Source organism: Haemaphysalis longicornis, unplaced genomic scaffold (genome assembly GCF_048455015.1).
Source record: "Haemaphysalis longicornis isolate Haplotype H1 unplaced genomic scaffold, Haemaphysalis longicornis Haplotype H1 scaffold_6, whole genome shotgun sequence".
NCBI lineage: Eukaryota > Metazoa > Arthropoda > Arachnida > Ixodida > Ixodidae > Haemaphysalis > Haemaphysalis longicornis.
This window is the reverse complement of record NW_027526407.1, coordinates 47811590-47833791: the sequence shown is the minus strand read 5'-3', so window position 1 is coordinate 47833791 and position 22202 is coordinate 47811590. Positions and strand designations below refer to the sequence as shown.

The 22202-nt window shown below is 47.5% G+C and overlaps 1 protein-coding gene across 1 annotated transcript in view; it reads right to left on the bottom strand.

Moving 5' to 3' along the window:
• Nsmase (neutral sphingomyelinase) overlaps positions 1 to 18088 on the bottom strand; it is a 203193-nt gene extending 185105 nt beyond the window's left edge. Inside the window, 1 exon segment of the mRNA XM_077674190.1 lies at positions 17388 to 18088. Within this exon segment, the coding sequence (XP_077530316.1) occupies positions 17388 to 17415 (28 nt within the window). The 5' untranslated portion in view covers positions 17416 to 18088.
• Between the last annotated feature and the right edge of the window lie 4114 nt (positions 18089 to 22202).

Genomic DNA, 22202 nt, shown 5'->3' with positions numbered 1-22202 from the left:
CGGGACGCGTGTGCAGATAAGGAACAAACTCGGTCGCGATTTCTTCTTTCTTTCTTTTGTCTATTTCATTCTGGCTAACTCAGAGGCAGCCTGTTGGAGGGCGTTGCTTTACGGTGCGCGCGGAGGCGCCGTCACGTGGTATTTTTCATATTTCGCGGGTTTTCTTTATCAGTCAGAATAAATGTGTACGGAATTAGTTCATCGCTGAAAATACCGCAGTTAGATGCCCCTCGTGGTTACCTACAAGTGCCTCATTGACACTTTAGTGATTAGGACAGTATTTCTCGAGTTAGATAATTAATTATAATTAGTTAATTAAGTCTCATTAACGAAAAAATTACTCTCCGTTTCTTCATAGTACTGCGAACATTATGCACTAGGTTTTCTTCGAGTTAATCCTTTACTCTTTTTTTAAATCTTGGTGCATGATAGCTGGGACACCCTGTATACAGCGAAGCGTTTTGAAATACGCCACCGGGCATGTGCTCAGCTCTACCCGCACAAGGAGCTGACTGGGCGTCAGCAGGCGGCTTGCGTGAATCCGACGCTCATGATGTGAATTTTCAATGCAACTTTTCAATGTTTATAACACTAAGATAACACCTCATTAACAACCAATCTGAAACGCTTGGTCTATTGAATGACCACAGCGAAAGAAAAAATATCAGCTTCGCATGACCTGCCACAAATATTCCAACAATAAGGATTCACACACTTTCAACAGTTTAAAGGTGGTTTCGAATAAAAAAACTGGAAAAAGTCATCGCACCTGGTACGTAGTTTTGTACTTCGGTTTCCACCTGTTGCATGTTTACTGTACTTTGACTTGTTGTATGTGAATTTGTCGGTATTGTGTCTATGATGTCGTCTGGCTCAGAGTGTAGTTGTGACCGTTTCCAGTTTTCACTTGCACAGATCAAACCCAGTGTGATATGCGTGTATGATGCTTGTGTGTGTGAATTGCTTGTTCTGAACGAGACGTGAAAGAAAAAGTATATCTGTATAAATATGGGGAAAAAAGAATGGCTAGTGCCTTATCTCAAGCGTCTGCGTGATTTTTCTAGTTCATGACGTAGCTTCTACAGGCCACTACGTCATTAACACAAGTCGATGCGGCGCAAGGCTGTGGATATAGACTCCTGGTACGAAAGCACAGGCGTACACTTTTGCGTGCGCCCTGTCTGTTTTGCGATTACTACATTCACAACGTACGGGGCTAACGAAAGAGTTGGCTTACGCCTATGTTTTGCCACCCCTGGGCACAGTTTCATACAAAAATAGTGCAGGAACGATGCTACAACCAACTGCTATCTTTATAAGTGTGAAAAACATGGATTTGCATTATCTTCGTAATTGACTTGGTTTATGACGTTTCAAGGAACGTGAAAAGCATAAAAGGCTCTTAAAGCGCAGAGAAAAGGCTTTCAAATTAATTTCAGTAAGTTCCATAGGTGTCAAATATTGTTGGATTGAAGAGAAGGTTTGAAACCACCGGCAGAACCCCCTAAGCTACTCAGCAGGAAATAGCGACTTGCACACAGAATGATATATAGGTTAGGAATAGAAAAAAAGCCACGTAGTTATCTAAGAACGTGATTATCTAATATAATGACATCAACAAGCAATACATACTTCGAAGTTAAGCCCAAATCTTGAAGTCTCAAGCGAAATAACATTGTTCGGGAGAAAATAGTAGAAAGAGAGAGAGAGATCTTTTATTGTGGCAGGAGGACTAGGTCAAAAAGGGGAACTGGGAGTAGAAAAGCGGGATTCGATTGTAACCGGTGTCATGTGTTGTAAAACAATTTTGTTAGATATAACATTTAATATTTGTATACGAAAATGAATGCATTCAGAAATAAATAGCCGTACGACAACCGATACTTGCGTAGTATCCATTTTTGACTCCATTAGGTTCATAGATTTGTTTACACATTGAGCAGTAAAATCAATTTGAACGAAATGAAATTCTCTTTTTTTATGGAGCGGTCTGTCTGCATTTCTTGGTTTGCAATTCGTCTGCCATTCCACCTGCTTCCGACCCTCTTCAAAGCCCCAAGAAAAAAAAGACTTTCACTGTTGATTTACGCAATGAAATTGCTGGAATAGTTAGTAAAACTTGTGTTACAAGGCAAAACATCCGCATTGCGGTCAACCAAAGCTACTCGTTGTAATGGCAGACAAACCGCTTCTGACGAGCTATCCGGCAAACCAGCTAGCAACCGCACAAGCGCTCAGAGGTCGCTTCGCGTCGCAGCTACTTCTGAGGTCACCACGTTATGAGGAGAGAATAGGCCATTTAATAGGTGGGATTGTTATCCCAGTCGTAATTCAGCTATTAATGAAACAGAGTAGCGATACTGATTATGACGATAGCGATGGAAGGCGTCTTAAACTGGCATACGAGTGCATAAACATGTCCACCCAGCCATTTATGCACCTCGACTTGAGAGCTGTTCGGTGACAAAGAAATTTAAAAGCCATGCAACGTTCACACAGCAACAACGCAAAAAACCTCAAATGATGTGCGCTGTTGGAAGAAAAAGAACTGCAAATAACACTAATACCGAAGCGTCTTTATTTATAAGTCAACAGAGCTTGGTGAATAAACATGGGCTTTTTGCGGTAAAGACAACATACACAGGAAGGACGGGACGAGCGCAAACTCAACTAAACTTTATTGAGCGGATCACAGAAATGTAAGTACACTTATGAGCACTCCTACAATTACAGCAATCTTTAAAGGCACTTCTATCACAACTATACAGACACGTGTCAAGATATATAATCTCTTGTTTATGAAGGAACACCGATGTGCCATGACTTAGGGGCCTACCATATAAGAAAGAAGGGAGAACGATGCGTGAGTGACACATCGGTGTTCCTTCATAAACAAGAGATTGTATATCTTGACACGTGTCTGTAGAGTTGTGATAGAGGTGCTTTTAAATATTGCTATAATTGTAGGAGTGCGCATGAGCTACCAGATAATAAGTGTACTTATATTTATCTGATCCATCCAATTAAGTTTAGTTGAGAGTTAGCGCTCGTCCCGTCCTTCTTGTGTGTGTTGTCTTTTTCGCGCAAAGCCCGTGTTTATACACCAAGATGCACCAACTCGCCCAACAACAAATTCTTGTCAACAGAGCTTGTTGATCTACTTGGTCTATTTCTGCAGTAAACAGAATAAGGCGCTACAAAGACGAGGACGAAGGTAGACGGAGAAGACATGTACAGGCGCTTTTGTAGCTGACACAAATTCTAATACAGAAATAATTACCCACTCACGAGAAGACAATCGATTGGTTCAGGCACAAAGAGCTCAAATCACAGGACGGCACAAAGGGCTGCATTGGTCCCGCAACCGCGGATAACTGTTGTTGCAGCCGAAGACCTCCGCGAATTCGGGCACGTTGAGCAATGGCCACGTGCATCTCTCAACCGGCGTCAACGAGTCCGCCATCTCGGTCCCGCATGCCAGAAGACAGAATCGCTTGAAGAACACGCGCTGTGCCTCCGGCCAGTACTCGGTCCGGACCCATCTCTTGCTGGAGCTGGTGTACCTTAGGCTTAGGGCATCGTGGGAGGCCCTGGCTGCGCGCAACCAGGCGAAGACGCTTGCCTGGAACGCTTTCGACGTTTGGGGATGCAGCTGATGAGAACCGCTCGGCACGTCGCGGTCAGCCATCGACCGTAGGCAGCCAAGGCGCATGCTGAAGTCCCACTTCGTGGGAGCAGACCACCACGATTCTGTGGCAGAACCGTTCCACCTGGAAATGCGGAGGTAGATGTACGTTTAAAATATAGTACCTAAATTAACATGGTTCGTTCTGGAAGACCCTTTGCAGCCGATTCACTGTGGGGTTTTAACGCGCCGAAGCGAGGCCCCGGGCTATAAGGCGCACCGTAATGTCGGGCTAATCAACCAGATTTTGGGGAAATCCCCAAGGTGGAGTACGTTTCTGCGAAGGAAAGCTTGACATCCACCTCAATTCAGTCGTACGGCTATAAAGGAAAGCCGTACGGCTTTCTCAGAAACTTCGCAGTTGAAGAAAAATTCGTCCTGGTCCAGAATTCGTCCTGTCCATTACTTCTAGTTGTTCATCAATTCGCTCTCGCGCTTCAAACGACTAGCCTCCTGGTTAGCTCAGTTGGTAGGTGGAGTGACGGTTCCGGTTAAGCGGTGGTCCCGGGTTCGAATCCTGGACCAGGACGAATTTTTATTCTACTGCAAAATTTCCAAGGAAGCTGTACAGCTTTCCTTTGTAGCCGTTGGTTACATTGAGGAGAATGTCAAACTTTCCTTCCCAGTGTAGGGCTCCGGATGAATTTAGGCCCCTGATTGTATTAACGGGCCCCGAAATCTCAACACACGGGTGTTTTTGCTTTTAGCCTCCGTTTGAAAAGCTGCCAGACCGGCCGTAAACAAAACCGCGTCCTTGGGCTCAGCAGCACAAGCCTTAGGCGTTGCGTTCAGCCACCGCCACGGAGATCCCTTGCAGCCATTTTTCTAGATTGCGCCGGGGGCGGCTGTCCCTAAAAGATAGAACACCTTGGAAAAAAAAACGACGGAACCCAGCCTTGGAAGGCGCCTACACAAATGAAAGAAGGGCACAATGCATCCAACCATGTGTTGTGCAGCTTTCTTCTTTTTTGCATATGCAGCTTCCAAGGTTGGGTTAAGTAGTTTTTTCAAAGTATGTACCAACAGGCCCGACACCAAGCTCTTCCAGAAAATCTCGGTGTGCGAAGATCCCCGTTGCGTTTGATGGTATGCGGCAGCTGCTAACATGCGGCTCAAAGCTGGAAGTCGGAATATGCAGCGCCCGAAAAAGCTGGCGAGGGGATTCTTTAATGAGATAGAATAGGTGAGCCTTGCGTAACGCTAAACCAGGGCAATGATTTTCCATTGAATATGCGCTCACTAAGGCGGGTGCTGACGAGACACCTTGTTGGCCTGAAAATTAACGTCTGCTAAATAACAGGACCTTATGCACGGCATGTCTTGTCCACCCAGCGAAACGCCTTGCAGGGTTCTCGCCTGCGGTCTAACTGCACGCGTATTGCGATTTTCGGTCCTGCTGGCTACGCATAGTTCGCACCTACTTGTCTTTCATCCCCGGGGACCACTTGTCCAGAAACTTTCGTTTTGAGCGCTGTTCTCTCTATCCTCGTGGTTCTTCACGACTCCACATATTTCGCCGTGGTTATGTAAAAATTATCCAGTCTCTCTCTGGCCACAGGAACCATTATTACGCGCCCATCACCGTAAAAATTACATCACAAGAATAACGTCATCACAAATGGCGTCCAACCAGACATGCGCTGTTTTATGCTATCGCGCAACACATAATTGATAGACAGATGACCACGCGACAAGAGTGATCCCAATGATATGCATACAAGAAACGTTTGTTCGAGATCGCTGCAGAGCGGGAAGTCTTCGACTGTCGTGCGACGTCGGTGATGTGCCGTATTTCCGACAACAAGCACACCAGACGCTTGCTGGAGAAGGCGGAGCAACGTGACGACAGAACATGCTTCGCTCAATAAAGGAGCTACACTAAAGCATTGCCGCAAGCGGGGGTAGTTGGTGTGGCCTTCGACGTCAGCTCACGTGATACCAATTGTGTTAGCAAAATGTCAATTACTCTACACAGGAAAGAGCGTGCGCTAATCAGCACTATGTTTCTGTAATCTATGGTTTGTATGGATTTACAAATTGCGAATGTTGCAATAAATCGGCAGTTGTTAGTAAGTGCTTGTTTGCGTCTTTTCCATCTGTCCCTTGTTCCTTGTGCGCTTTCAATCTTCCACGAGTTCTACTGTCCTCCCAGAGGAAGAAAACTAAGACTAGCTTGAAAAATGTGCTTTCAGAGAGATTAGCAAGCCCTTGTTGCAGCCCAACCAAAAGTACGAATGTGTTTCCACACCAAAACAATACTAGCAGCATAAAGAAGGTGAAATGATTTTGGTTATGCGGGACACGCGTTGGATGATGACGCTTTATTATCGGTTAGATAAGGGGAACTTAAATCGGAGGTGCTGTGGCACACGGCTTGAATAAAGCACCATGGTCATGGCTTTGACCTGTGCTGAAATACACGTACCATTCAATTAGAGGATTTATGTCACACTCGCCCGCTAAGAAAACTATACTAGGTTAGCTTAAGTTATACAACGCTAGCTAAGGTTAGGTTAGGTTTGGTCCCACGTTTAACGTTGTGTGCACGGAGTCTGTCTGAATGACTGTTCAGAGGAGAGCCGTAAAGGCTTTCGAAAATACGTTTTGGCTTTTTGGCGACTTCCCTATACCTGTCCGAATGAAGGCATCTACCACCAAAATCAACAACACCAGCCCCCGGATATTTTCTTGGTGCTCAGAAAGGGAAAAAAACACGGGTTCCTCCGATTAGTCTGTTGCGATGCTATGTTCTACAAACCTGGAGTGAGGAGCGATTTTCACAGCCAGAGCCTTAGCCAGCGTCGCACCCACTGTACCGTAGGCAAAGCCGGGCGCCGTGTAGCTGTAGTAGACGTATGGTCCCTAAAAAATATGCACAATTTCTAGGGACCATAGTAACTGGTTACGTCGGTCTCCGCGGGATGGCGGTACTTGTCCGTGCCAAGCACACCATGTGGGTCGGGTTATCCAAGTTCTACCCCGACGAACGCAAAGTGATGCCTTGACTCGAATGTGAGTGCGATTAATAACATCTCCGTTGGCACCACCGTTGCGAATCGGGTTGAAACGGAGCAGACGACGCACGCTGGTGTTTTTTTCTTTTTTCTTTTTTTTCAGCTTGCGGACGCAGTTGCCCAAGTCGCGCCATGTCCGTGGCGCTTCGGTCATGTCTTTGGCCGTTTCCAGAGTCTTCAAGGGAAGAAATTGACAGCTAAACTTTTCAATGAATGTCACCTATACAACCCCCGCTCCCCGCTACAGCTCAGAGGACCCGGGAGAAGCAGAGCTGATGTTTTGTTTTCCCATTTGGAACATTTCAACTAGAGCCACTAGCTTATTTAGTGGCTCTAATTTCAACCATGAGACAACTGTCTGTTTTGTCATTACTGAAACCAACACCACCCTGAACTATGCGAAGGAAAGTTTGGCATGCACCTCAATGCAGCCAAAGGGCTACAAAGGCTACAGAAAGGGGCTACGGTACAAAGCTACGGCTACGCCCAGGACGAATTTTTTTTTTCAACCGCGAAATTTCCGAGAAAGCTGTACAGCTTTCCTTTGTAGCCGTACGGCTGCATTGAGGTAAATGTCAAGCTTTCCTTCGCACAAACTTATTCCACGTACAGATTTTCCCTAAATTTGGTCGATTAACACCCTGAACTATGTGCAGTCATAATCAAAAGTTTACGGACCACGACGGCGGTAATTTGAGTGATTTTTGCGTTCTACGTGGAGCCCAGAATCTCGTGTAATTATTTTTATGATAATTTTAGGATTTCAATAACCACTCGGCAGGCAAAGGAGAGTTTTCCAGCTGTGCATCTCTGAAAAGACAAACCCCAGAATTTTCGAACCGTGTGTTTCGCAATGTTCTGCTTCCGACTGCATAAGATGACGATGCTTAATTGGCTATCATTAGGTCACTGAAGATTAGCAACGGCCGCCAGTGTGTGCGGAGTGTCGCTATCTTTCGGGTGCATACACTTTATCTCATCAAAATAACCGCCAACTGAATGGAGTGTCGCCAACGGCTTGATCCAGAAAACTGCGCCCCCCAGCGCTTACAATGGCGCCGCATTTACAGCGGGTGCTTAGCGAAGCAATGGCGTCCGGCTCGCGCACAATACACCCGCGACCGTAAACAATGTCGACCTCGTACTAAACCATCGGAGGGTGGTTCTCCGCCAACCTCGCTTCCGTCCCCATACGAAGCAGTCTCTTCCGCCTCATTCATTCCGAGCTCAGGCTGGTGGGTCCGAGGATCGGAGTATCTTTACTGCGCAGCAGTTAAAACTGCAACAACACGTCGTTGCTCAGCACGCGCTCTGTACACGTATACGGACGCGGCATTATATTATCGCTGGCGGGGCGCGCCGTTCTTTTTACTCGCGGGTATACTCGACAGGGTCATTTTACGGCGGCGCTATTCTGTCTCTGCTAACCAGCGCATTCTAACGATTGCAATGGGCTGCTGGCGAGTCTGTCCTCGAAGAAGTGCGCCCGTAATAAACAGTGCATTCGAAATAACAGTGAAGGAGACACTAGATCAACATTTCTCCTCGCGCGTCTGCCGCCGGCCCGCAGGACCTGTGCTTAACTTATCCAGAAGGGAGTAAGAAAAAAACTTGATCCTCTTCGCGAAGGCTCGGAGTAATAGACCGAGGCAGGCACAGATACACCGCCTCCCTGGCTTCGTTTGGATTGCAACGGAGAGGACTGATTTAGGGGCCTTGCGGAGGCGGCACCATGCTAATCAACCGGAGAGATAAACGCGCAGGGTTGCGACTACACAATACCATGCCTGTCGAAAAAAAATTGTGCCCTTTCGTGCGTATGAGTACGCGGAGCGTCTCTATTTATGGCTGAGGTGTCTTCCCCAAAACGACGTTTTTACTTAATGACGTGAGCCTATTTGAAGCGAGCAGTGAATTTTAACAGCCGTTATTTGCTTCAGTCTTGTTTGACCTCTACTGCGCCTTCCCACTGTTTCAACTCTTGGGGAAGAGAGAGGCAAGTGCGGTAACGGTAAGGCTGCGTGCGGACTTGCGTACGTACGTGCACGTATGTGCGCACGTATGTGCGTGCACTCACGCACATGTCTACTCACTACCTTTCCAAATGCCAGAAGCAAAACCAACCAGCTCAGTAACCAGTACGGCCGCTTTGAATCAACAGTTGATGTCTCCTTTTCCCGCAATTCATCCATTTATTGATTCATTGATTGATTGATTGATTCATTCACTCATTTATTGAGTTATTGATTTATTCATTCATTCATTCATTCATTGACGGATTGATTCATTCATCGATTCATTCATTCATCGATTCATTCATTCAGTCATTGATCGATCGATCGATTCATTCATTCATCATTGATCGATCGATCGATCGATCAATGAATGAATGAATGAATGAACCAGTGAAGGAATCAATTAATCAATCAATCGATCAATTAATCAATCAATTAATTAATTAATCGCTTAATTTACTAATCAATTAATTAATTAATTAATTAATCAATTAATTATTCAATCAAACGCTTGATTGACTAATTAATCAATCGCTTGATTGGCTAATTAATCAATCGCTTGATTGATTGCTCGATTGATTGCTCGATTGACTGACTGACTGACTGACTGACTGACTGACTGACTGATTGATTGATTGATTGATTGATTGATTGATTGATTGATTGATTGATTGATTGATTGATTGATTGATTGATTGATTGATCGATCGATTGATCGATTGATTGAGGGGTTTAACGCGCCGACGCAACGAGGCGATGAGGCGAGCCGTAGTGGAGAGCTCCAGATTAATTTTCACCGTCTGGGGATATTTAAAGTGCGCCGAAATCTCGTACACACGGGCGTCTTCCCGCAAATGAGTCGGATCGAACAGGAAGCCTCCGTTGCGGCTGGCCCCGACTGGCAGCTGCTATTCCAAGGAACCGCTCCTCGGGGGAGCACCGGAGCCTCTTGAAGCCTGCCTGCCATGTTCGTTGTATGAATTCCGGATAGGCCTGCTGTGTTTGGAGCGGCACAAATATACAACCAGCAGCCTTTGCAACCCGCTGCGGAGGCTCAGTGGCTGATGCATTGCGCTGTTAAGACGGAAATGAACTTGCGTCGAACTTTTTGCAGCCTGATGCCCCGATGGTCAACATTAACACGTAGCCCTCCACCAGGCGCGACTCGTTGAAGCTGAAAAAAAAATTGAAATTTGAATTACGAAACTGGCAACTCGCATAGTAGTCAGTAAACTATTTATTGTACCGCAAAAACAGTCAAGGGCCACCAATTGTGGCGGTTAGTATCGAGTCGCATCGCACAAGATTTCGGACCATTTCAGCTCTTATCCATCTTCACATCTTCTCTGCATCTTCTCACTCCCCTCACTCGCTTAGGGCGCGCGAAGCGAGAGAGAAGCGAACCCGCGGCCTCAAAAAACCTTGCACGATCCTCGGCCGATATAGCTTCTTCACAGCTAATAGAAACGCAATTCCAAGAACTAAGGACAGCAACAAACAAGAAAAGAAACAAATTCGGGAGTTTAACATCGGCAAACAGCAAACGTCCGCAAATACCGAGCCATCACGCAGTCCCGCTTCTTCCGGGTCCCCGAAGTCCCATAAAATGAGATCGGGAACTACCACTGCCGGAAAAAAAAGCAAGAGGAAGAAACCAGAAGGGAATAACAATAAAGACAACGATAGAAATATACATACGGAGGAGCGCCAGCGCGCCCACCGGACCACCGACTGCTCGCAGAGCGCGTGTCAGACCGCGTGGCTTCGGGATTACGACGAAGGTGAACGCATTAGGCCCCAGCACCGGCGCGACGAACCATCCGTCTTAATAAATGTCTTAAAAGGCCATGCGGCGGGCTTCCGCGAAACCCGGGATTCCTTTTATAAAATTCGAACGCACAGAACCCCCTCTCTTCCGATCCCCCCACCATGACCTCCTCAACAGCAAACTGCCCTTTCCCAGTGAGACCACCGGAACACATCAGGGTTGGACCGTGTATTTATTATTAGCCGCCTCCTTCCCTCCACATTGCGTCGCTCTGTCTGGACCCGGAGTCCGAACTCGGGGCACGCCTAGTGCATCGGCGTTGGTGTTTTCCGCGCACTGCCCGCAAGGCATTTCGTCTGAGCTCATTCTCCGCTGGCCTCGCTTCGTTCCATTTTCGTAAGCCCATAGCGCTCCTGCCAGAAAACGCGCCGCGGGAACTCATCAGATTTGGGAAGTCAGGGTTTTATTTATTTATTTTTGTCCACTCAAGCGGATTTAATAGCGTTACGCGATTGGACCGTCTGTGTGCGGACACACCGGGCCTGCGGCATCCTCGCGAGATCTGAGATCCTATATGCGCTATTGACAATGCGTACGCAATCTTTCGGATACGAGAGCACCCTCGGAACATAACACACGACGCAGACGCAAGAGGAAGCCAATGGGGCTAGCAGTTTTACTGAATAAACTTTCTTCAATGCTGCTTGAAGTTCCATTTTCATCCCGGTCCTTATGACATAGAGAGAGAGAGAGAGAGAGAGAGAGAGAGAGAGAGAGAGAGAGAGAGAGAGAGAGAGAGAGAGAGAGAGAGAGAGAGAGAGAGAGCACGAGGACTAAACATTTATTGAACTGTAAGCATTGGGAGGCCTCCTGAACCCAGGAAGCCTTGGTCATTTGCTGCCCTGTTCCACCAGTCATCGCTGGTGTTAAAGCCGGTCCTCCAACTGCTCCAGGGTAGGGAATGGTAGGGGGGGCGGGAGGGGTAGAACACCAGATACAACAACTTGCAACCCAAATTGAAATATCCTAAGGGTACTCAGCGACCCTGCGCACTTTCCCATAAGACGCACCCCCGGCCACCCTTGACGCCCCACAGGTCCCTGCACTCCCGAATATTGAGCATCTAAATCTTATGATAGAACAGAAGATCGACCAGAAGCTGACGCGATTCAAAGCACAGGAAGAACAACACTTCACGTCCCACTTAGATAATTTCCACAAAGCCCTCGAGCACACTACCGAAACTATGCTCAAGCTAAGAGAATCTCAAAGCCAGCATGAGTAGTCTTGAAGCCCTTAACGACAAAGTTGAGAAGATGGTCTTAACCTCAACCAGCGCGTTATAAACGCCTCGAGAAAGAGAACCCACAATCGCACAAGGAGCCAAAATCCTACCCCTTGCGTGAAGCCGGTATGCAAAGAACTCCCCGACAATGAGAAATCGCCCCTCCGCTAAGATACCTCACCGTGTGGCACCGCGTGGCAGTGTAAGCGTAGATCCATCAATCGCAAGCGACAGACCCTCTTCCACTTAAGCCAGCAACACAATCCGGATGTTATTGCCCTCCACGAAACTGAAACAGATCCCAAAATTCAGCCGGTGTGACACGCACATCGCCCCCGGTTGTTTCCGTATACTGCCGTTGTTACGAAGCAGCAGCACACCTGGCAACAGCACTCCGCTGGCACCCCGATCGAACACTCGTCAGAATACTACCACGCAACAAGGTTCACCCAAGCTGGAGAGAGGGAAAAAAAAGAAAATCATGCACCCCTCCGGCTAACGATGACGATGGTTGAACGCGGAGCTTTCTCGTGATGGAGTCTTTGGTTGGCCCATCCCACACTGCGAGTATGTGCTACTCTGGAGGTGTGCATCCCTTTTCTACAATACCCACAGCAACTCTCTGTGCACTCCGTAGGCCTAACATTTGTGTTTGAGGTGTACGGGGCGAATCGGTACCTGCTGGTTGGCGTCAGCTTCGACCATATCGAAATGGAGCAATCGGACAGACGCCGGCTTCGTAACGCAAGGGACCCAAATTCGATTCCAGCTGCGTTTCTAACTTCACTCACGATCATTCACCATCACTGCCAGAGCAAGTCGGCCTTCCTGCAGGGCTTGCTGGCGTGCAACGGCATCAGCTTAGCTTTAGTAAGAGCTGTTGCTAGAGTCTACATAGGTGGAGGCGTCTTCAGTCCAAGACTCGGCCGTCTTCGACCTTTCCGCTAGAAATAGCTTCGTGCCGTGCAAAGAGCTGGTCGGACCACTCTCCCAGTGTTTGCTTGAGGAGTTGAGTTTGGGGGGAGATGTGGGTTTCTCTTGCATTCCCAGGCAGTGTGGTGGAATGTGGCTGGGGCTTGGCAAATAACACATAGGGGGTCGTAGAGAGTGGCATAGATTGTGTGTAGGCGTGTTGAGTGTGGGTAAGTGTTCGTTTGGAGTTATCAGGATCATTCCTTCTTTCGTGGCCTGATCGGTGACTAGAGAGTATAGTTGTCTTGTCCGTCGATAGAAAACGCACCTGGGCTAAATTTCGGTCACGTTAGCTCTCAAATGCAAACAATATACTGCATCTTCCAGCCACCGGAGAAAATGTATCGCGCCGTCTCGGCATACTTCCCTCCCCTCTTGCACTTTCGTCATTCTTTCCTCCTCCGTTTTCCAGCTCGTTCTATTTCGTTTGTCTTCGTTGTTTCCCTTCGTTCGCTCGGTTACGAGAAACGATGTTGCCGTGAAACCACAGGAGCAGGCGCTTAAGTGCTGCGAAATAAAAAGTATCTACTTGTGGAGACGTGAGAGATAGTAGTAATATACCATGAAGACCAGCCTCAAAACTTGAGATAGTATTCAGGAGCGATACGCTTAAGCACATGCAGCCTGGCCGAGACATCGGCGGAAGGGCCAAGCAAGCGTACGCAATCTCATTTCACACATAGTCTAGCCACACCGATGAAACAGTTTTACCATGGCCTATGACACCTATTACACGGAAAGTGGACCACTGTATCACGTGCTCCGACCAGATTTTTCTCCTAAGGTTGCTAGAAGCATCAATCGTACAGGTGGAGGGGCCATCAAAACAAAATGCAACTTTGTTCAATTTGAAAGAACGAGCTTTCGGTAACGCAGTCAGCTCCGTCTCAGCCATGACAGACCATCTTTAACCGAGAAAATGCAAGAGATAGTAAAAACTTCTCAAAATTGGCGCTACAGTAACGTGTTTTAGGAAAAGGTGACGTAATAAAAGCCAGCCTTTAAAATGAATTTATCGGCGTGTTAACCACACGTTATCATTCAGGCGATATAATTAAATGAAACTAGAGGCCCCACTACAATTAATACAATCACCCGGTCATGTTTCTTGGCGGTGGTATACGTGCGCGTCTTCCAATCACACAGACAAGATCATGTGACGTCATAGTGAAATCGCCGGAAAGTGCATGAGAAGTCGCCACTGCTGCGTCTGTTTTATCGAATATTTATGAAGTTGGTATCATTTCTGTCGGGACAAAGCAGTTTTTTTTTTTAATAAACCAAACTTGTATTAAGACTTCATGGCCCCTTTCAAGTACGTGCTCTGGCTTTTGTCATTTGGACGAACGAGAATCTTGCGCTTAATTGGGGCCTTCTCATCTCCGGGGTGTTGCTGACGCACCTCCTGCAAAAGGTTCAGGCAATCGCCGAGTATCAATCGGCCCCGGGAAGCGCAAGAGCGGCTGGCACACGTTGAAGATGGATGGCCTCGCGAGACACGTATTGATAAGCGGCCGGCTGCAGACGCCAGCGCGGACGCTATAGTGCACGGACAGCTTGGGAGGAGAGCACCGCACAAGAAACGGTCTCAGGCACACAACGGGCTCCGTGCTAGCTGCGTCATCAAAAGGTCTGCCATCATTAAACTCATTTTCCTCGTTGGCCAACGTGAAAGCCGGTCGTCCCAGCTGTGACCAAAGAATGAGACCGTGAGGCCATGGTCGAGCATCCACTGCCTTTCAATGGCCCCGGTGGTGCAAATGAAGAGCCCGGAGATAATACTGCAGCCATACCCCAAACGCGGCCGGGGGTCAGTTGTCGCATACCGGCTACACTAACCACCAATTGGGCTCTTCTATTCGCCTGCTCAGAGCAGTTCTTGTGCAGTCCAAAACTGCTCTAACAGTGGAAATTTTGTGGTCAAATAAAATACGCAGCCAGTCTGTAGACCTGCTGAGCCATCCAAAATGCAAATCAGAGAAGTAAATTTGCACATACGGGGTTTCACATACCGAAACCATGTTGTATCCTAATAACGGCGGATGACTTCCAGAAGGCAGTTTGCAAGTTTTCACGCCAACTGCAGAACTTACTTTTTTTTAAAGCTAAACAACATTGATCAAAGTTGTTGCTGTTGCTTAACTGTGGTGTCGGTAGTTGGCGGTCGGGCAGCGTAAAGCCTCGTGAGAAACTCTCCTCACTTGTTGAGGTTGATCGGTTCGACGAGAAGTGATATCTCGCCCCTTTTCGGAGTCTACTCGATCTGAGTGCGTCGTTTGCGCAAGCATGCAGTTTTCCTTCTCACTTCCCCTTCCTCTTCCCATCCGGAAGAGTTGACTAAAAGCAAAGAATCACGGCTGACAATATGTGCCTGGCTCTCTGTGTGGTCGTTCAAAGTTTATTGCAAATCATTGCATCGTAAAGTTTTGTTTTTTCTTCCTTCAGTTGGTTATCTTATAGCCCGGAGGAGCTCCATATAAATTGGTTCGCCCAGCCAGGTGAACAGTTTTCACAGAAAACTCTGTGCATAAACATATAGGCCCAGTGCAGGAGTTGCGAAAATTCGCCTCGCAAAGTGTTTTTTTTTTTTTTCGCCTGCCTAACGTAACTCAGAAATCATTCAAGCGAAAAATAGCACGAAAAACAGAAAAACAGCCAACTAGTCCGAAATATGTTTTTAGCATGTGAATGCCGGTTCATCACAGGCGCGCCTGCGCACGCACCTCCCGAAGAGCCAACCACATGTCCTTCTACTGATCACGCCGTAACATGCGAAATTCACTCTCCCGCAAACACACCGACGTCTGAGCGACGCGTTTTTTTTTTTTACTTGAAAAATGGAGCATATGTCAATTTTGAATGAGAAGAACGCCGCTAGTACTTGCTGTGCGTTGGAACTTTGCCTCGAATATGGCTAATGATTTCCTTTTGCGCAATAGTGTTGATAAGTATGACGTATGGCACCAGCTTTAGTTGTTTGAAAAGGTTTTCCCTTTACAAGGTGTTATGACGATAATTAGAGCACAAATTTTTTTTCTGAGTGAACCGCTGCTAGGTTCGCGCTCAAACTTTAACGAAGGTCGCATATAGTGGTTTATTTTGTTTGACATCCAGAACAACGGCGGTGCTTGCCTGTTTACTCTAAAACTAAATAAAATCGATTTTCCCCTATGGGAAAATGGCGGCCGATTTGGACATACGAGCCAGCACCAGCTGACCTTAGAACGAAGGCGCCACCCGGGGTATGCAGAGCAAAATAGATGATGGGGATTCATGGTAGGAAGGAACCGAATGGGGCAGCAGACGATCAAAAAACCTCTTGCGTCCCTAGTTTACGATCATCCCAAATAGCTGATACCAATCATAATAAAATATTCCCCCGGGTCATCGTTGCCAATAAACGTTGGATTTGTTTCCCCACCTCCTTTTAGATTTTCTGATCGCCTGCTACCTCATTTAGCTTCTTCCTACCGTGGAAGGAGCCAAATGAGGTAGCAGACGATCAGAAAACCTGCTTTCACATTTTCTGATCGTCTGCAACCCCATTTGGCACGTTCCTGCCGTGGAAGGAGCGTGAATCCCCGTCGTCCGTTTCGCTCTGCATACCCCAGGTGGCGTCATCGTTCTAAGATCAGCTTACACTGGCTCGCACGTCCAAATCAGCCGCCATTTTCCCATACGCGAAATTCGTTTTTATTTATTTTCAGAATAAACAGGTAAGTACCGCCGTTGTTCTCGGTTTCAAACAAAATAAATCATAAAATTCGGCCCTTGAGCCCAGGAAGAAATTTTAAAGTGTTCCAATTACTTTCGTAACACCCTGTATAAACTACTTGTAAAGGGATAATTTCATTTTTAGCCGCTTGGTTGAATCGAGGGACAAACGGACGGACGGACGAACAGACAGACAGATAGACGGAAATTTTCTAAAGTAAAGCTCCAGAAGGAATGTAGTCTTCAAAAGCCTTCCTGCAGGAGCATTCGCGTTCGCGAAGTGGCGCTGCTAAGAAAGAAGCATCTTCCAAACAAAGGCACGTAAAGTGACCGAGTTTCTGGACATCAGCGACGAAGCGTCTGCGGGCCCCTCACGAAGCACTTCACTTGGCGCAACTACGTTGCACTCAAAGCCCAGCATCGTCACGTCACAGCGACACCGGCGTTATCACTAGCAGTTTACGAGGTATATTTATTCATTTATATGCAATATATGTCCAAGTTTCGGCGAGAGTTCGCGAAAGCCATTTTCGACCGTAGTAACCAGTTTTCTAATCGCAAAAATACAGAGGACGTTAGAAACATTTGCGTGCTGACACTGCTATTTGCTGATATGTGTTAGGCCGGGTTCATACTGTTGTCGCTACTGTCAATTATTTTAAATGGCGTGATTTCCGAAATGCGTGAAATGCCTTTTTTTTTTTTTTACGTCCATAGATCCCGATATGGCTTTTACATCGGTAGTCTGAACATAGCTTTAGAGTAATTCACAAACGCAGTCACGAAACACGAAGCGCAAGAAGGTGCACAGTTTGCAGCCAGAAAATCCTGCTATTTCCTTAACCACTTTGCCGCAGATATTGTGGCTATCATTAACTTGTCATGGTCGGATTGTGCACTTTCATTCAGTGGAAAATGACGGTTTAAAACTTACCGGGAAGCTGGGTTCCATGCTGACCCATCCTTCGAGGCAGCCGCAGGCACACAAGTTCCGCAAGAAAATCCTTGTATTGACAATCATTAGTCAACGCACTAGTCCCATCAACACGTCTTCTAAGTTGCTCCTCGCCGGCAGTCTCCTCAATCACCACTGTTACCGACACTAAAACAAACCTTACGCGCACTGCGGCCACCACCGCGGAAAATTATTGTTGCGGCCAACACGCCCACCAACATCTGGTTTGGAAATGGTAAACCTAACCAGTTTATCACCTTTTGAAGGCTCCAAACAGCGCGAAAGTTCTCTTCACCACAGTTCAGAGGGCAGCGAATACCGACGGAAACTGCGCCGCACCACCGACGGATATCAGTCGTCGTTTGGCCCAGAACTAGGGAACGACCTGAACCACGTCTCTGTCACTGCCACACATATCCGCACATCTAACACACCCGTCAAGGAAGGCACGCCCAACAATTAGCACGACGCTTCGCACGTAACTACGTAAAACGGCCCCACATCCAAGCACGGTAACGAAGATAGCCCGAGTGTCGCAGAGGTTCTGCAGGTGAAGAATCGTCTGCGAGTGACGGCAACTGTCTGTCTAGACAGAACTACTGCGAGGCAAAGAAAAGTGACCAAAAAGAGTGTGTCTGTACAGACGTGACGAGGCGTCTTTGCGCAGCGAGAGGTGTGCAAGTACCGGCGCCAAGTACAAAACGCAACTTCACCACGTCATGGTGTCGCCGCCGTTGTCGCAGGCAGCTCGCGAGCGCTTGCATCTAAAATCACTGAAAGCATCGCAAGTCATTACAATTACCGACCACTGCAACCACCTTCTAGTGTGCACGAAGAAAAAATGAGCGACTCTTGGCTGGCGTTTTGGGGCACTGCGAATGCAGCGACGGAGAACCACGCGACAAAACGAAAGAAAACGACATCGCTGCATGCCGATGGCAGCCGCCGCGTACGATGGTTTCCGACAGAGAAGCAGCGCAAAGCAGCTTCAGGGGCTGACGAATATTTGTAATTAAACTGTGCGTTTAGGCTTGGGGGTTAATTAAACCGCAGCTGTAGCTCAGTGCCTAAAGCGTTGCGCTGCTGAGCCCGAAGACGGCGATTCGATCCCGGCTGCTGCGGCCATTTTTAAGGGCGCAGTTTCTCAGGGGCTGGGGCTGTTTCCGTCTCCTGTCGTCGTCGCCGTCGTAATCGTCGTCTCATGTAGTCACGGTACTAAAACAACGGGAAGCTCGTATACGTTTCGTGCTAGAACGTAACGCGTACTAAAAAAACACCCGGACACTCGTTTACGCCTCGCGCTAGACCGCTTCGTAACGCGTACTAAAAAACAGCGGGACAATCGTTTACGCCTTGCGCTGAAAGCTTCGTGCTTCAGACGCACGAGACTTTTACAGCGAAGCTGTATACCTCTAGCAAAGCTCTATACCTCTAGTTAACGTCTAGCAAAATTGTAAGCTGGACAAGTTGGTAATGCCGCTGGTTTATATTGAATAAACAGCGGAAAGCAACCAGGGTACGTGGAAGATGAGGGCAGGGTTTTAGTGTTGTTAATATCTTGCACGTCCATCGTTTCCTCCCTCTGTTTAGAGATTGTCGATATTTTACAAAAAATTACCAAATAACATTGTTGGTAAGGTAAGTATGCTAGGTATACCTGCAGTAAAGACTATTTTCTTATGGAGGCTGAAAACTAAAACACCTGTGTTTTAAAATTTCGGCGCACATAGAAAACCCGCACGTGGTCTCTATTGAGTTCGTAACCCTCCACAGTTACGCAACTCGTAAACGAGGAAGTCTAATCGGACTTAAAGAATGAATATTTCGAATACCCAATTATTTATGTTCATTTTTCCCATTGACATCCGAATGGAGTTGAAGGTCAGTTGGAGGTCAGTGGGAGAGGCCTTCGTTTTGCAGTGGACATGAGTAGGATGACGATGGTGATGATGGTGGTGGTGGTGGTCGTGGTGGTGATGGTGATGATGTTGATGATATGATCAATTTAAAATATCGATGAGTGTCTGATGCATGTTTCTTTTTTACTTGTCTATGGTGTGGTTATGTCGCGAATAATGTAGCCAAGGACACAATAATCCGGACCACGCGAGCGTGTGGCGAAAACCGTCACTGTGCACTTTGGAGGCACGGCGCCTGCTGTCGAGACCAAGACGGCGCGCATGCGCGTCCTTGCCAACTCGCATGCAAGCAGTTTTCTCGCCTTCGGCAACCGAGCTCCGATTGTCAGCAACGCGCCACGGGGCGATGCCTTTGTGCGATGCCGTGTCCTCCGACTGCATATGTGCGGCCCAGCGAAAGAGCCGGTTGCGCTGGCCTTTGCGCATGTGTGCCCTGCGTGCTGAGCTATCGTTACCTGAAATCGCCCCTTTGATATTTACCATTTTTTACGCAACTGTACCGAAAGAACACAGAAAACCTTTCCCAGGGAAGAACATAAAGAAAACACGCGCAAAAGCCCGTGAATTGGTCGGTCAGGCCGTAGACAGGTCGTCGCGGCATTGAGTTTCTTACAATATACACTAGAGAGGAATCTGGCGCTAGCGTCTATGCGGCTCACATCAAGTCCGTCTGTGTCGTCATGGGCCATCATTATGCCATACGCTCGCCTTACTTTCGTCGTTGGCTTGAATTTAAACGCTTTAGTGGCCGTAAATTAAAACACAGCTAGTCCCACAAAAATGACAAAAAGAGTGCTTTGTTATATATGTAGGGAAAAAAGCGCGATTTTAAAGCGAAGGAAAAAGGAAGTCAAGCGTATATTCCTTTTAATGAGAGTCTGTCGGAACGGTTGTCTTGGCATATCAATGCATATTGAGGAAAGCAAACCCCCCATTGGGCCCCCAAAAAGCTTCAGAATCCAAAAGCCATGCCAAGCCCTAGCCAGCAGCCTTGATCTCACCATAACCCCCACGCCGACATGGATTCCCAGACGCAATTTCCTCTCTAGTGCACTTACTAAGAAACTCTATGGTCGCGGCGAAATGGATGCTACAAAGGCGTCGCCCCGCGGTACCTTCCTGCCAACCGTAGCGCGGCTCCTGAAAGCGAGATAACTTGTGAGTCTAGGATTAAGCAAGGACGCGCATGCGCGCCACGTCGGTCTCGACAGCAGGCGCAGTGCCTCCAGAGTGCGCAGTGACGGTTTTCGCCACGCGCTCGCGTGGCGAAAGCTATAATGTGCCATGTCTCGCAAGGTCATTCATCGCGTCGCAATGAACCTGAGACGCCGCCGGAGCACAAGTGCGGCATGTATGACGTCATGCCACGTGACCCGCTGCGGAGAAGAGTCGCAGCTGCTCTCGCTACCACGTGACTACCACGGGGTACCACGTGGCTAGACGAGTTTAACGGCTGCTTCGGCGGCGCTTGATCGCTCAGTATCGCCATGGAATGCACGCCGGCTGCGCCGTTTGTGCATTATCGTCAGCTTTTGCTCATGATAAGAATGTTTACAAGTGTTAGCCTGAGCCATTCTTCCGGTTAATGCCGAATCAGACACCCACGGTTAAGTCTTCTCTACTCTCCTTACTGTTAAAACGGACCTCGGCGGAAAGGGTTCCGTAAGAAGTTGCTCCTCAGCCTAGATCGGTCTCTCTTCCGTATAGCCAGTTTTTTGGAGCGCGGAATGCCTTCCGTTGCGGCCCTCTTCTCCAGGACCGAGAGAGAAAAAAACAGACTTAAGTGAGCAGCAGCTCACGGTGTTCACGACGGCCCATGACGTACGCGCAGATAATTGCTCGCTTGTAGCCGGCCATACAGAATGCGTATTCCGCGATGAAATTCGGGATGTTTCGTGCACGTATGTTGTGAGGTAGACAGAATGGTTTACCTTGAGAGGTAAAGGTAGCGACGAGAGCGCAGGCGAGCGAGCGGAACGGGCATAGGAGACTGCTGTCCAGGATGCTGGCCAAGTGGTAACGAGCGCAGCCGCAAAGTTCAACAAAATGTTCAACAGTAGATCAAGAGGAGGTCCAACTAAACTAGGCTTTCGCCTTCACAGTCTTAGAAAGTCCTAAGCATCCGCCGAAACCTTTGTAGAGGCTGGTATGTAATGAATGATCATTTATAACTTAAAATTTCATGTTCTTGTTTTTTTTTTTTTAACTTTTCCCTTCTGCGCTTTTCTTTTCAAACGTCAGTTTTCGTGGTAGATACTCTCCAACCAGTCCGGTGTTACGAATCAGCGCACCGCTGTGCTTAATAATAATATTCTTTATTTCAAAGAACTGAATACATATTCGGGCCAGCCCAAGCCAAAATAGGCTTGTGGGGCCGGGCCCGGCAGTTGCTGCGCATTACGGACACCGCAATACAAATATTGTCGTCGTACAAAAAAAAAAAAGAAAAAGTAAAAAGCAGGTACAAAAAGAAAAAAAGAGAGCCTGGGAATAAAACAAGCACCGGAAAATACATTCAACAGCTTCCACCATTCAACATTCAACCACGTAACACAAAAACGGCGTCTCTAACTTGAGCACGAGAGGTAAAGGAAAACAGTTCGGAGGGAAGGGAGTTGAGGATAGAAGGGACTAAAGTCCCTTCATCAGCTTTAGAGGGACTTTAGCTGGGCCGTAAAGGGATAAGATGATGATGATGATGTCCTCAAACATTTTGGCACGTACCCACAAGGGGGGATTGGCCAGGGCTAAACCGGTTAAATACGTGGGGACTTCAAATAGTCATAAGATAGGGCACGCCATAGAGTTTCTCAATATTAAGCTAGTGAGAAACTCTATGGGGCACGCAAGGACGCAGCCACTTCGTCGTCTTCGT